The following is a 16239-nucleotide window of genomic DNA, read 5'->3' as shown; positions in this document are numbered from 1 at the left end:
AAATGTATATGAGTGAAAAAGTAATGACAGGTTGATAATGATTATTTAGATTCTAACAATATTGACTGATCAAGGATCTACTCACCAAGTCAAGAGGATCTGAAAGAGGAGAAATATGAAAGTGTCAGAGAGGGGTCACAACAGAAACTGATTCACAAACACGCACTGATTACATCTGAGCTCGACTGCACAACACTTGTGGTATGTATCAGGGCTTTGCATGGCTTTCATTATTGTGTCATACACCAAGACAATATTTTGTTTGTGTTTGAGTGTGCTTTGTCGTTGTCTCTTTGTAAGGCTTCAAACACTGGATAAAGCAGTTAAGCTGAATAAGCCAAACCATTCAGCTCTCGCCATTTATATCTTCCGATTCCCATTCAGCCGCACTGTTATTAGTTCTGTCAAATCCAGAGTGATTATATTCATAGCAAGTGACAGTGTTTAATAGTTATAATTTCATCCAGACAGCTATAGGAGTTTGAAGTCTTTCAAACATTCAAGAGAAAGGCATTGATCTTGGTAAACACTGAGAAAATCTGTGTTTCAAAACTTTTGTGAAGCAAATAGACAATACCCAAACTTTCAATTCAAGGAGTTTGAGTTAAACTGAGTTAACACAGACGAGATCATGATGAGTCACAGGCCGAGGCAATGTTATTCCCCCTGTTCTTGGAGTTGTTGTTTTCCTAAATGGTGCAAAACCCAGTGAATTGAGGAAATATTATATTCCCTCCGTCCCTCAGGAACCCCTCATAACCTTTCTCCCCATTTTCATTCCCCATTTTCTGAGTCAGATAAATTAGCCTGTAAGCAGAACAGTATTTAGGTCTTTACTTGTGGACAGAATTAAATCCCAGAAATCCTTATTCATTAAAGACAGAAAAAAAAAGATCACCACCAGTGATGTTTGTCACACAACCTGACTTCACAGTTTACTCTCCAAACTTTGTTTCTTAATATCCAACCTCTAAAGAGACGATCTGAAACAAGGTTTCTACAGAAGTTCAGAGGAAACACCTACTGATTTTACAGATGGTGATGACTTCCAGACACTCTTTGTGAGCTCCTGTTCCACAGCGAGAGCAGTAGTAGCCCTGGTAGAAGATACCCCTAGAGGACGGACACACACACACAAGCACGTACACACACACGCACACGCACACACGCACACGCACACACACACACACACACACACACACACACACACACACACACAAATCAGTAATGCAAACAGGAAGTGTCCCAGACACAAATTTACTTCATTACATGAACAACACACAAAGGGGAGCTGCTGCCTGTTGGATCTGATTGGATTGGTTTGGATTAGATTGGATTGAATTTTTTTTTCTAACATGTAAAGAAGAAAGCCAAATGGTCACACAGGAGATACAATTACACAAAAAGAAAGCATAACGCATTACAAGATTGTTGAACGATGATTGTATTTACATAACCAGAAAGGAGGGTTACAATAAGCCTGCCAATGTGGTTATAAAAGATCCCTCATTTCCCCTGTTCCAACATTTAAAATCACAAAATCAACCCGTTCCATGAAAGGCTGTGCACTCCACTACTGTATTTGTAACACATACAGTAACACTGCATGCATCAGGCACTGCCATGTTGGATAGTGAGTGCCATAAATCACGATGGGATCTGCTGGGGCTGCAGCAGTAATTAGCATCTAGTGGAGAGTGCTAACGCTGGTCTCTGCTTCCACGGGCTCTGTGAATTTAGGTCAGCCAAGCCATGAAATTTGTGGGTCAATACACAGAGAGGAGTTTAGCCGGCTGACTGTAATAGAGGTGAAAGTGGTGGCTCAGTGACACGGGTTGTCCCTGCCGCAGTGGAGCAGCACTCTCACAGAGGAGGAGGAGGAGCACTCAGGGACAGAGTTGATGGAGTGAGAGAGTTTAAAAATATCATCAGACAGCCTCAGTCGCACTGAGTGGGACAGTTTCCAAAGACTGTTTTTACACTAATGAGGGGCTATGTTAGCCAAAAAAACATATCCCCTCCGAGGTTTAAGTCTGTTTGTTGTCTGTTGCTCCAACTGTGGCTGAGTTTGTCTTTAGTTTAAGCGCTTCAACTTTATTTGATCTTACATAAAATGTTTTTAAATCACCTACTGTGTTATTAGATTTAACATCAAATGACAATACACAGTGCTACATAAATGTTACACAACATGAGTTTTGGAAAGAGACAAAGTGCCCTTACACAGGGAATAATTTAAGTTTAGATATAATGTATTTCAGCTGCTGAAAAGTTCAAATAGATATATCGTAAGTTGTATTGCATGGCAGTTTTGTTACTATTAACTTTAAACTGTAAAGTAGAAATACAATATGACTGACTTTTTAAATAGAATCAGTCAAACTGTCATTTAGTACATAAGTAGATTATTTAAAAATTAAACTCCATAAAAGATCCAAGTTTGATTCAGTGTACTTTTGTAAAAAATGTGTACCAACAGGATGCAGTATAAGAAAATAATAGAGTTTTGGCTCAGTCGTACTAATAAAAAACTACATAATGAACTACACTTTTTTGTATCATACAGTTTTCATTTATTTTTCTATTCTAAAAATAGATTTTCAATGTTGGACTTTTACTTTTAAAAAGCACCACCTGATATATAACGCAAAGTGTTTCTAAAATGGAATATTGCTGGATACCGCATCTTCCCTGGAAAGTCTGGGGGGTGCATTTATTATTCATTATAGAATATGAATGTGCTGTGATGCAGCAGCATTTATCCAGGTTGTTACCTCAGCAGCATCTTGCAGGCCCGACAGTTTGTGTTCTTATCAAATGTATGCATTTGGAAGTTATGCTGATTGGCCGTGGCTCTCTCTGGCTTGATGTTGGACCTAAAGCAAATAACAAAGAATGACAGGCAGTGATTTAAAGGGACAGTTCACTGTGTGATAACAGTAGCTTTTATAGGATGTTGAATTCACCGGACTACTAAATGAATAGAGTCGATATGTTCATTTTTCTTAATTCCAGTTTCTTTATTGTACTTTCTGTAAGGTATTAGAATTGTACATAATGGCCAAATTTAAGCATGTAGCCACATCATGTGGCCAATACTCACATGGCCATGTCAAACTGCTCCATCCATTTCCTCTTTGTCTCCTCAGTTTTACAAAAGAACTGGAATCCCTGCTTCCCTTGCAGGTGTATCAGGTAGAAACCATACGACCACTGAAAGCACAAAGTGAGTGAGGAACAGATGGTGGAGATATATGTGGATGGCAGTGACAGAGACAGACAGCAGCTTGTGATACCTGAATAAATATTAACAAGAACATACTGCAATAATAATCCCATTTAATTAGAACTTCAGTATGCTCCACATGCTTTAGAGATGCATGTGGCTAAAAGCTGCAGGGCAATTCACAGAGCCGGTTGGTGCCAAGCAATCACACCCAACAACACCACTGCCAAAAACAGGCCAACATGAGAAGATGAGCTAAATAAAAAGGGTCAGTTGAGCTTACCATTTTTCCACTTGACTGGTAAGCATGCAAAAAGAAAGACACCAGAGAAAGACCCAGTTACACATGCAAACATGGAGAGACACATGCAGTTTCAAACAAAATAAAAAGCCATGTTAGACCGTCGACGCGATGCACTGCAGGACGATTTCATGGATCCTAAATGACCTTCATCGCATTTACATGATCTTTCAGGCACGGACGAGCACAATGGAGATCTGACACCTCAATGCATTACTTATAAGTTCCATATCTGAAATTACCATCAACATGGTCCTTCAGCTCAAGGGTAACATTTATAATGATTACACAGAAGGTTTCATCACCTGCACTTGCTATGCTGCCTCTACTAAGATCTCACTGTGTAAGAACTGAACCTACTCAAAGCCTTTTCAAAATAAAAACAACACTTCTTACCTTTTTCATGTCCCTGTTGTTCATTGGGTCGTCTGACATTTTATATGACTGCAGTTCAATAATCTCTTTGAGCTCGTAGCTATAGCCTTTCCTCTTGCAGACTATGACCACTTTATCAAACAGGAAGATATACCTGAAGAGAAATAACACAAAATATTATTGCGTTTTGATTACTTTTTCTCTCGTTAAAACATAGGAAGTTTTTCTGTCGAGTCTGGACTCACCGATCCTGTTTCGTTCGGTTGACGATGGAGCACACTTTCAGTTCTCCATCAATCTTTGGTCTCCCGTACTCCTCCAGTTTCACCTGCTGCTTAGGTCACAAGAACACACAGAACGTCAACCCACTGTTGACTATAATCTCAACATTTAACGAGGAACCATAAATAATTGAGCTAACCTTGAATTTAACATTACCATTGTAATGTTCTTTTACTAGCTAGAAAGATAATCGAGAGGCTGCCTGTGATCATTACAGTCAATTTGCAGTAGAAAAAAAAATGTGCGTGATGAATATTTATTAAAAGAAACATATTTGCAGATGCAATTAGTCTGATGATTAAATGTAGCTGTTAATTAATTAATGCATATAGCATGGTAGAAGAATGTTACATTACATAGCACGTTACTCTATTCCTCCACATGTATCAGGCTAATGTTGTAACCAGTGTCTACTATGACTCTAAATGGTGCTACGGTCATGTGATTAAGGTGCTTTCATCAGCAGCTGTCTAAAGTGTTTCCATCTATAATAATAAGAATAATAATAGTTGTATAGAACTTTTCACAGACAAAGGAATGTCACAAAGTGCTTTACACTGAAAAAACATACAGTTTCGAAAAGAGAGAAACATGGGTCAATAGAAGGGTGTAATTCAAATTGTGTCACTGGTAAACCATAATTAACAAAATGCCGGTCTAAGCAGGTGTGTTTTTAAAAGTTTTGTTGAGAACATTAACAACAGCTCTCTATGCTGCTGTCACAGGCAGCCGACTTAGTTGCCACCACAGTAATGGCCGCTATGCAAGATGACGACACATACAAATTGCTCACCAGATTTGTCTATAAAAGATAACAGAAGCCAGATCGGAGACACTTCCTCAGAGTGACAAAACTACAACATATCAACTTGCCAGTTTTCAATTTCAATCCTAGTGGGTATGGGAAACAAGATTGATCCGTTGGCAGAGATGTTGGCAGATTTTTCTCACTTTGGAGCAAGCTTTGGACTCACTTTGAAAGAGTCACGCAAGCTTCTTCTACCCAGCGAGTTAAAAAAAGGTGAAATCCGGTCTGATTATCCAGGACCAGATTACAATCATTTCTCAACATGCTGAAATATGGTTACACCAACAAGTCTGAAAACACACATTTAAGGGGTGCAGGACAGATGGGGATGAATCCTTTTTATCCAAAATGTATTTTCTATGGATTTCGTTTCTCACACACAAAAAAACTTTACTACTGCACATCATGGTCTTTATAATGTCAACAAGACGATTCAGAGATCTAAAGAAGCAGTGTTAGACATCCACCACAGAAGAAGAGAAAGAAATACACATGCCAGACTGCATTTATTTCACAATATACTTTCCAGCCTCTTCTCCTTGAAACTTCTTAAGTAAGGACACAAAGTTTTTTAAATATCATGTAGAAATAGTGCCAACTCTTACAGATTAAAGCATACGGTAAGTACAATTCCACCGTCATTTGTAAGACGCTGATAAAATAAGTGTTCAAGGCCTTTAAACATGCTGTAAGTCAAACAATGTTCAAAAGAATCGATCCATTGGACATGAAAAGAAAATGACTTACAAGATTTTCTATAGAGCTTTGGAATTCGCTGATTTTCTTCAGTGTCTCATTGTCCCTCTTGACTTCGTTGATGTACATTGCCAGGTCCTGAGAGAGAAGCACAAACATTCTTTCAGCCTTCAATGAAAATCTTTCTGACATCTGTCATATCATGCTAGTTTTACAATCCTTTGTGGATCAGTAGCTGTATGACAGAACTCATACAGTCATAGCTGTTAAGACTGTTGAGAAGTTATGTAACATTATTCACCAGAAACGTAGAAACACAATTTCTAGCACACAGACCTGCATAGCCTCCAGAGCCTCCTTCAGTTGTTGTCTCTCTGGTCGGTCAGCTGAGTGACTTACCAGCTCCTGCAAGGGAAAATGATTATCGTTATAATTATGTGTTAAAACATGAAGACAAATCTGCATGAGATGTCTTAGACTTACACATAACTAAAATATATGATGCATAAAAAGAATCCTATTAAAAAGAAGGCACCTACTGTGAGAGACGTACAGTAAAGCTGCTATTTACTGCAATCATAGATGTGTTAATGATATGTTAGAGGTTTTAACAGAGCACTATCAACAGCTACAGATATAACTAGAGTGCTTACTAGCCTCCAGATCCAACTATTCTTTATGGTAACAATAATGGAAAACATTGCACCATGCACATCACTTTGTCCTCCACACAGGGGATCAAAAACAAATGTGTAACATCATTTTGTGATGTCTGGTTATAGCGTCCTCCTGCGACATATAGGGATGATTTATAAAGAAGATACAGAGCAGTAAGCAAGATATATTGAATATATGGTGTCATCAAATTCTTTATACTTGAATAGATAAAAACAAAATTAATCCAGATGTCTTGAAAGTCTGTGAAGTGAAAAAGCTCTTCTATTAAAATCTTATATGACGCACAATCAATTTTATTCCTTTTAATAATGCCGTCTTGTTTCATCTTATATAGTGCTACAATTTCGTATACACAAAATAAAAAACACAAGCAAACCGGAGAAACCAACTGTCCCCAAGACACATCATCAAGAATTTTTTACTGTCACCACAGAGTAAGTGCAGCTCCCATTTACAGGACACATTTGGCCGATGCAGGACTCCTTGGCAAAGCTGTGCATGAATGCTACGTAATTTGTTCTTTATTTGCACCCAAAGCCTAAAAACGCCATCCCTCATTCAGACATGCTAATGAATGTTAAACCTCAGTGTTTTGCTTTGACTCATATCCTGAGGCTCATGGTGGAGACAACAGAACTGCATCTACAGTTTAAACTTGCTTTTTCAGCAGTAATCACTTCTATGAGAATTTCCTAGATCTGTTTATGACAAAAACACTATATATAAATGAGAGGAAAGAGATTCACAAGAGAGCATGACACTGCTGATACAACGTCAACTGAACTACCCCACTGTGCAGGCATCCTTAACAAACAGTGACAGCCATTAGTTCAATGACAAGGACATTATCCCTCACTGGCTTCCCACTAGCAGAAGTATAAGCAGGAACAAGTTGAGAGTGCGGCTATAGGTCTCCTTATTCTACATATGCATGATTTTTATTGAAGTGATGTGCTGACTAAGTAGATTTTTTTTCAATACTGTTGAAAACTCTCCAGACTAGAACCTGCAGTACATGAGCTCCGAAAAACACTGGAAAGTCATCAAAAATTCAAACCCTGTTTGAGGAGAATCACTTATGAGATGACTGTGCTGAACAGATTTTATTCCGAGTGCAGCTCTGGTATATAAAAGTTGAAGAGATACGAGTGTTCAAACCACAACCAAACTGTTTGACTCTGCTTTTATGAAATCTATACAAAATAAGCTGAAGATGTCCCCTTAGGCATGACCGGACACACACACACACACACACACACACACACACACACACACACACACACACACACACACACACACACACACACACACACACACACACACACACACACACACACACACACACACACACACACAAACAGGACTCGTCAGCCTGACATGCCCTGAAGCCACAGCACACAGCAGTGTCTGAATGCAAAGCTGTGGGAAGCAGTGAAATGGGGTGCGTTTAATCTGATTAGAGCACGGCTGATTTGACCTCAGAGCCTTGCTGAGACTCCTGCAGGGGTTCAATACAAACTAATACACAAGTCGCAGCGCTCTCTGTAGAGCACCACGATCACCTGACGTAAACACCCGCCGACCCCCTCCATTACTCACTACTTCATGAACTCATATATATGCCCAGCCATAATTGAGATGCAAAATTAATCATGGGGAATATTGTAGCGGCAGGATTGTTTTATACATGAACACCAGGAAGAGAGCTGCAGGGAAAATGATGACTGTCATATGAGGGGTTAGATATTCTGCTTTAATATATTTCCATATTAGGACAAGCAGAATCAGTGCAAGTCTGCAGCTACAGATTATAGTTGGCAGAAGCTTATTTTGCTCTCCAATAATTAGGCAGTCGAAGGAAAATAAGCTAAAAAAAATAAGTGTGCACTGTGCAGAGGCAGAATATGGATTTTAATTGATGAATACCTTGAAGTGATTATTACGATGGCGTTGAATGAAGATTCTTTCAATCAGCTTACTGATTAAGAGACAAGTGATGTCAGCGCTCAACTTGATGCAGTGGTAGTGGACATGCAGAGCAATAAGCGTATACAGGAGGCGTAGCTAAAAACCTAGACTGTATAAATAATGGACGTTGTATTTGTGACGTCACCCATCTGTTCCATAGCACTGTTTTGAAGCCAATTATCGGCGGCAGCCATATTGGTAATGCAGAACTCAACCAGGCAGAGTGTGACGTAAAGAGGCGGAGTTTGAGCCTCCCAGCAAACAGCTGTGTTCCCATTCAGGAGTCAAGTCAGTCAAGTCCTTATTTGGGCAAAAACTCGTAATCCTAATACGTGTTAGAAAAAAAATGCACCCCCTGTACAGTGTGTGATAGAGAAATTAGCTACTCTAGAGCCAAGCCATTTTTTGAACCAGGCTGTAAACATGTTTATTAATGCTGCAAAGATCGTCTCTTTTGAATTGGTGTGTATGTGGTTTCCGGTGTTTCTGCAGCCAGCCTCAAGCGGCTGCTCGATAAATTGCAGTTTATAACACTTCATATTTTGAGACCGGAGGTTGCTGCTTGCTAAAAACTTCTAAAATTACAGCAATATGTTAAAAAAAAAAGGATGATCACAAAATCTAATTGAAACACCCATCTATCTATTATTCATGCCACTTTTTACATCCAGGGTCACAGGGGGCTGGAGCACACCTGGTCTTGTTCGAGGGCAAGAGGCAGGACACCATGGACAGGTCGGCAACATGTCACAAGGCTGTAATGTAGAGACAAACAACCATTCACCCACACATTCACACCTCTGGGCATTAAGAGTGAGGAAGCTGGAGTATTCAGAGAGAACCTATGCATGCATGGGGAGAACATGCAAAATCCACACAGAAAGGCTCCTGCCCAGTTTGGGGGTTTGGTTGTGAGGTAACAGCACTAACCACTGCATCAGTACAGCCCTTTTAAATCAAATGATCAATACAAATTTTTAGCACTGATCTTAGCATACGCCTGTTGTATAAATTGCCATGCTAACCCCAGATAATCCATTTAGTTATTACACTTAGTAACACTGGTGTCCTACCTTTCATCAATTCACCTATTGTTGACACAAATATAATTATGCATATTTGAATCAGAAAGGAAAATAACTCCAAAGGAAGCATTATTCACTAACAAAGCCTGAACCAAAGCTCAAGTACAAAGGTAGACACACAAGCTGTACAACATTAAATGTCACGTAGGAGTGTGTGCTACCACAGTGACTTTTTGAAGTCACAAAGTGTATTTGACAGTTTCCAAAAGGGCAAATAGATGCTTCCCAAATTGTTGATGGACTGGTCACAGAAACAACAAACACATTTTTAACCCTGGGCGAGGCTAAAAGGACAGAAAAGGATTCAAGAAAAGGGCAAAACCAGAGGAACGCTGTCACCAGTCAACGCTCAGAGACAGGAATAGACGGACTCAATGCAGGATAGTTGTTAAGGATCAGACAGAATTACCACGGATATGAATCATCATCTTGATGACAAAATCACTGACGTCAGGCCTGGTATTTAAAGTGTTTGTGAGTAACCTGTTGTGCTTTAGAGGAAGTCTGACTTCAGTTTTACAAAGGTTTGAAGATCTTTAAGTTTCATAATCTTTTGGGAAAGCTGCCAATGCCTTTAACCACTGTTTTAAGCACTGGCAGCAAACATTGTTGAAGGCTCTACTGTAGTTGATACAGAAAATGTGTATCAAAATGTTAGAGGACTGAATGCTTAAACGGTCTACTCTGTTTCTGATGCAGTAAGATGAGACATTTTAACCTGCATACTCCAAACAGAAAACCATTCATGCACATTTCACTTAAGAGTATGTCTTATTGTCAGCCATTGTGCTTTAGTTGAGAGTCAGCATACTCACACCAGGAGTGACTGAGTTTGTAAGGAATGGATGGAAGTTGTTGCTTGACCCCTAAATGGACTGTATTGGCACACCACACTACTGTGGTGAAAAGGTCAGGATTGGGTTCTTGCTGCACTAACTGTTCCATAAGTTTGCAACTTTTTGGTCACACTGAAACTGGGCCACTGCTCAGTTGTATTGTGGCCGCTGTGAATTCAAGCTGACTCCATCTTCCCCCAGGAAGAGGCAAGCTGCACACTTTTCAGAGCCACCTTTGAAGCCTACAGGGGGGAGACTGTTTGATTTATAAAAGATGGAGAGTAAAGTGTGAAAAGCAATTTTCGTTCCATCTGCTTCAGTCATCACAGTGATAAAGACTTTCTTTCTTTAGGACCTGATCGATAGAGATTCAAACAGCAGTGATGAAGACAAAGATGGACAGAGTCTGTTCTGAAATCAACTGAAGGTCCAAATCAGCTGCTCTGCTTTGATGTTTTGGCAGTTTCATCTTCTTCATCTTTAAGATTTAAAATAGATTGTATTGTAGTTTTTTTCCAGCTGTGTGATGCCTCCTACCTTCAGTAGTAGGTGATACTTCAGCACCCTCTGCATGGGAACCACCAGCAGATCCTGCAGCTTGAACTTCCCTTCCTGCACTTTCATCGTACATTCCTGTAAAACAATGACACACGCAGCAGGGAACTTATTACACATTGCATTATGCTGTGTTGCACATTTCCTGCTAACAAGCATTCATTCGTTGTTTAATAATTCATTGTGTTTTGATGCAATGCTGCTACTGCTTCCACACATTCATGGTGCATTCCATTAGCAACAACAAGACCAGTTTATTCTTTCGGGACACAAAGCCTCTGGTAGCGCCTGCCGTTTGTGACGCAGTTTCTCTGAATGCTGACAAGCAAATTCCTTTGACTGATGAACATTTCTATAGATTCTGCACCAGAAGAAACTGCCTTTTGTAGGACTCATGCTACAAGCGTCCTTCACAGTGGTGTGTGCAATGATTCTCCATTCACTTGTCTACAACTGTCGAGTAATAGGAGCGACTTATTCCTCTTCTTGTGGAGAGAAACAGTGAGATTCTGTTTAACCCAGTGCCTTTTATTTCACATAGAATATCTTGTTTTCAACTCTCTTAGCTGTCATCATTTCCTTTTTTTTGTCAAACACTCAGAGGTCAATGTCTCTGGTTATTAATACTATCATTGAAGTAGTTTGTTAGTCTTTTTAATAATAAGTTCAGAATCTTTTGCAGAGTTAGAGAAAGGAGACTACCACAGTGGTGAACAACACAGGGGTCACCATGGATTTATATCACTAAGATGTGAATCTTGAAAATAAAGCAGCTCTGTTTCTTCACAAACTGATGAAAATTAAACAAGTCATAGAAACATAACCTTATGAATACTGTCACCACAAATCTCCCTCTTCTCTCACATCTTAAAATCGCAGTCAACATAATGTAAAAGGGGAGATTCTGAATCATCTCTGTTTTGAAGGAAATCTCTGAATTAAAGAATTATAAGGGCATATTTGGAAATCGTATTTTTTTGCCTCTCTGATTTAATCTCAATTTGGTTATGGTGATGGCAAATTTGGACTACATTTATGAATATATCCAATGTCTTCCCTTTTTCTTTTTACCAGTACAGATGTTTGCCAAGGATGTTAGATTTTTGTAGAATTTCCTCAGTAGATTTGCATGAATGCTTTTGGGACACCTTTCTTGCTGTGTTTGAAAGATGTCTTCTGCTTTAAGGCTCTACTAAAACAAAGAGATGCTGAAAAATTAACACAAAAATCCATTAACGTGTTTTTGTTTGCCTTACAATATGTATGAAAACCATTCAGATGATCACATCTGAAAAGCTTTAACCAGAGGATTTTGATATGTCCGCTAAATATGATGACTGAAAGTATCAACCCACTTTTTGTTGATCCATTAGTGGTTGCTTAATTTTTGCCCGCATCTGGAATAATGGTCTGATATGTGACATGAGATATGTGATATGCTCTGATGCATCATAACAAGTTAATTCTGGTGTTTTGAATTCTGTTTGACTTACATTTCTTTTAATTCTTTAAAAAAAAATTGTCAAGTATAATTTTTTAATCAATGGTACCCTTTTGTCATTTATGTACAACTTTCAAAATGTTCTCATATTCCTATTAAGTGTTACATAGTAATACCTTTGCTGATTCATACCTGCCCACTTTCTTTTGAACAGGTGGTATTTAAGACGGTGAATCATACATCATGTCTGTGATTATGAATGTTATTGATTATTGATATTGTTCTGCCTCCTTGCCTTGTGCGGTGCTGTTTTCGTTAATGTGCTCCTTCCTCCTCCTCCTGCTACAGGTGCTCGCTGATGGTTGGACAGGAGCTGACGGGCGTGTTTTAAAATGAGAACAGGGTTCCCACTCTTTTCCAGAGATAATTTTCCAGGACATTTCCATGACATTTTCATTGATGATCAAGCTGGTATGACAGTCTAAATTTAGTTCCTAATTTAGTTCCTAAATAGTCTAATATGTTCCTCTCAGTGGAAGTCTACATTGAAAGACATGTAGTCTATGGCTATCAATGAAATCATCTCTTACATACTTAAAAATTATGGCAAATTGATAATAGAATAGTGCGACCACAGATATACAGCACTTCACTTTATTAGTGCAACCAAGTAACAATGATGGGCAACATCTCAGCTTTCTCTTTTCTCAAAAAATATAAAATGAGCTAAGAAAAAAACAAAAGAACCAGCAAAGGAATCAGGAAGCTGCCTTACTGAAATAATTAAATAATAATAATGATCAGAGGATCAGTGCTTTAATGACATAAATAGAACTGAATGACAAAAACAATGTTTCTCAACTCAACTCAAACTCAAAATATACCTGCTTAATCATGATATTCATCCTGCTAAGTGGTCGATATAAAACAAAGCAAATGTCACGTTTTTTTATTTGAGTTACCGTAAACTCTGAAAAAAATCACACCGGTGTAAAGACGCACTCTGTATTTGAAGATCTCTCAGAGATTTAAAAAAATGTAAACTGTCTTCCTGCATGGCGATATATGTCTACAACGTGGAGTTTCTGTGCAGCTGTGTCGCTCTTTTTGTTCCGTTTGTTTTCACTATCGGGATTTGGACTCCTACAAGCTAGAGCAGAGGTCCCTGGCTCCAGAGGACTTTTTGGAGCCAGGGACCCCTTACAGGTGAGAAAATTGTCCATGGCCCCCTCATAATTGCAACACAGATTAAGCACAATAGTGATGTATAATGATCAAAAGCTGCGGCTCTGAGAGCCGATGCTTTATAGTGAATCAGAAGAGCCGGCTCGCATCTAGAGAGAGCCGGCTGCTAGCTTTTTCCTTTCGCTGCTTAGCTCTCACAGTGCTCAGACCCAGCTCTGCTCACAGCAGAACTTTGTTTTGATTGGTCAGCCTGGTGGCCATGCGGCCAATCACATGTGAGGATATAGGATTCAGGTGATGGAGGGGAGGCTGTGTATCCTGGCTACATCTGTTCCTTCAGAGAGTCTTCTTGAAGACCGGGCAAATACTCACTGAGAGGAGAAATCGGATCAGCCAATCCAAGCTGAGGCATCTGATTTTTCTCAATGCCAACCTGAGGACATTAATAATGTTTGCTTGAGTTTGGTTCTGTTTGCATGAGTTTGGTTCAGGTGCTGGTTCTGTTTGATTGAGTTTGGTATTGGATCGGTTTGGTTCTGGTACAGTTCTGGTTCGGTTCTGGTTCGGTTCTGGTTCGGTTCAGTAATGGTACGGTTCTGGTTCAGTTCTGGTACGGTTCTGGTTCGGTTCTCTTTCGGGTCTGGTTCGTTTCTGGTTGGGTTTGCTCAAGTTTGGTTCTGGTTCTGTTTGCTTGAGTTCGGTTCTGGTAAGGGTCGGTTCGGTTCTGGTAAGGGTCGGTTCGGTTCTGGTTCGGTTCTGGTGCGGTTCTGGTTCGGTTCTGGTTGGGTTTGCTTGAGTTTGGTTCTGGTTCTGTTAGCAAAAGTTTAGGTCTGGTTCTAACTCTAACCCTGATCATAACCCTAACCCTTACCCTAATAGGGGTGAGCCCGACTAAGGATTTGCTTAGTCGAATCCATCAGATTTTGCCCATAGTCGACGAATAGTCGAATGTTTGTTGTTTTTCCTTATTAAGCCAAAGTCTGCATGATGGTGACCGCATGACAATATTACGCATAACCATTTGCAATTAAGAGACTCATAGCTTAAAGTAAAATGGACAACAGAATATTCTAAGCATTAAACTTAGATTTTTTAAATCTATGTTGCAGAAACAACGAGGTGATGGAGAGAAAACTCAAATAAGGCCACCATCCGTTAAACATGGAACAACGCGCCACTATAGAGAAAGGAATCAGGAGTTCATACATCGGAATGCGCCGCTGCGGAGGGTATTTTGTCCAACTTAAGGCTAAACATTTGTATAATGTTCCGAAATCAAACCTGAACCAGTTTTTAAATCTCTTAACAGTACGTTTTAAAACAGTCTTTCATCGCGTCTTTGTCCGCTTGAGTCTTTTCAAATTGTACGTGAGGAAAACCATCGTGTTTATGGACACTATTTTTAAAGGAAACAGGAAAATAATGTAAGATTAGACATTGAGCCCCCCCATGGTTTGAATTGAATGATCCACGTTTCATATGCAAATATTCGACTATGAGATTGGCAGTCGACTAAGGCTCGTTAGAACGAATCGTCGAATATTCGACTATTTGGGGTCACCCCTAAACCCTAATCCTGACCCTAACCTTAATCACAACCCTAACCCTTATCCTAACCCCAATCCTAACCCTAACCCTATCACAACCCTAATCCTAATCATAACCCTAACCCTAATCACAACCCTAATCCTAATCATAACCCTAACCCTAATCACAACACTAATCCCAATCATAACCCTAACCCTAAACCAAACCTTAACCCTAATCCGAAACCTAACCCTAACCCTAACCACAACCCTAACCCTAATCACAACCCTAATCCTAACCCTAACCCTAACCCTAAACCCTAATCATAACCCTAGGGTTAGGGTAAGAATGGTTTTGTAACAGAATAAATGCACAAAATTGGTCAATTATAAGTCTTCTCATAAAAAGTTTGGTTCTGGTTCTGTTTGCTTGAGTTTGGTTCTGGTTCTGGTTCTGTTTGCTTGAGTTTGGTTCTGGTTCTGTTTGCTTGAGTTCGGTTCTGGTTCGCTTCTGTTCTGGTTCGGTTCTGGTACGATGTGGTTTGGTTCTGGTTCGATTCTGTTTCGGTTCCGGTTCGGTTCCGGTTCGGTTCTGGTTCGGTTCTGGTTCGGTTCGGTTCTGGTTCGGTTCCGGTTCGGTTCTGGTTTGGTTCTGGTTTGGTTCTGGTTCAGTTCTGGTACGGTTCTGGTTCGGTTCTCTTTCAGTTCTGTTCTGGTTTGCTTGAGTTTGGTTCTGGTTCTGGTTCTGTTTGCTTGAGTTTGGTTCTGGTTCTGTTTGCTTGAGTTCGGTTCTGGTTCGCTTCTGTTCTGGTTCGGTTCTGGTACGATGTGGTTTGGTTCTGGTTCGATTCTGTTTCTGTTTCGGTTCCGGTTCATTTCTGGTTTGGTTCTGGTTTGGTTCTGGTTCGGTTCGGTTCTGGTTCGGTTCTGGTTCGGTTCTGGTTCGGTTCAGGTTCGGTTCTGGTTCAGTTCTGGTATGGTTCTGGTTCAGTTCTCTTTCAGTTCTGTTCTGGTTGTGGTTGGTTCTGGTACGGTTTGGTTTGGTTCTGGTTCGATTCTGGTTGGGTTTGCTTGAGTTTGGTTCTGGTTCTGTTTGCTTAAATTTAGTTCTGGTTCTAACTCTAACCATGATCAATTACCCTAACCCTAATCCTAACCCTAACCCTAATCCTAACCCTAGTCCTAACCCTAACCCTAATCCTAACCCTAATCCTAACCGTAACCCTAATCCTAACCCTAGTCATAACCCTAATCATAACCCTAACCATAATTATAAC

General features: G+C 39.8%; 1 protein-coding gene across 5 annotated transcripts in view; it reads right to left on the bottom strand.

The window, feature by feature from the left end:
- Positions 1-16239, bottom strand: part of vav2 (vav 2 guanine nucleotide exchange factor) — a 256669-nt gene that overhangs the window by 14622 nt on the left and 225808 nt on the right. For 3 of the 5 annotated variants that reach the window (XM_034709776.1, XM_034709778.1, XM_034709779.1), the window contains exons 10-19: positions 10793-10888; positions 6025-6093; positions 5740-5826; positions 4148-4236; positions 3924-4056; positions 3510-3524; positions 3104-3213; positions 2775-2876; positions 1025-1113; positions 86-99 (exon numbers count right to left, since the gene is read on the bottom strand). In XM_034709776.1, coding sequence (XP_034565667.1) covers positions 86-99; positions 1025-1113; positions 2775-2876; positions 3104-3213; positions 3510-3524; positions 3924-4056; positions 4148-4236; positions 5740-5826; positions 6025-6093; positions 10793-10888 — 804 coding nt within the window. The remainder of the gene's footprint in view (positions 1-85; positions 100-1024; positions 1114-2774; positions 2877-3103; positions 3214-3509; positions 3525-3923; positions 4057-4147; positions 4237-5739; positions 5827-6024; positions 6094-10792; positions 10889-16239) is intronic. The other 2 variants (XM_034709777.1, XM_034709780.1) reach the window with 1 other exon arrangement.

The sequence above is a fragment of the Notolabrus celidotus genome, chromosome 19, assembly GCF_009762535.1.
Source record: "Notolabrus celidotus isolate fNotCel1 chromosome 19, fNotCel1.pri, whole genome shotgun sequence".
Taxonomy (NCBI): Eukaryota; Metazoa; Chordata; class Actinopteri; order Labriformes; family Labridae; genus Notolabrus; species Notolabrus celidotus.
The sequence above is the reverse complement of the archived record's forward strand: the minus strand, read 5'-3'. Positions and strand labels throughout refer to the sequence as shown.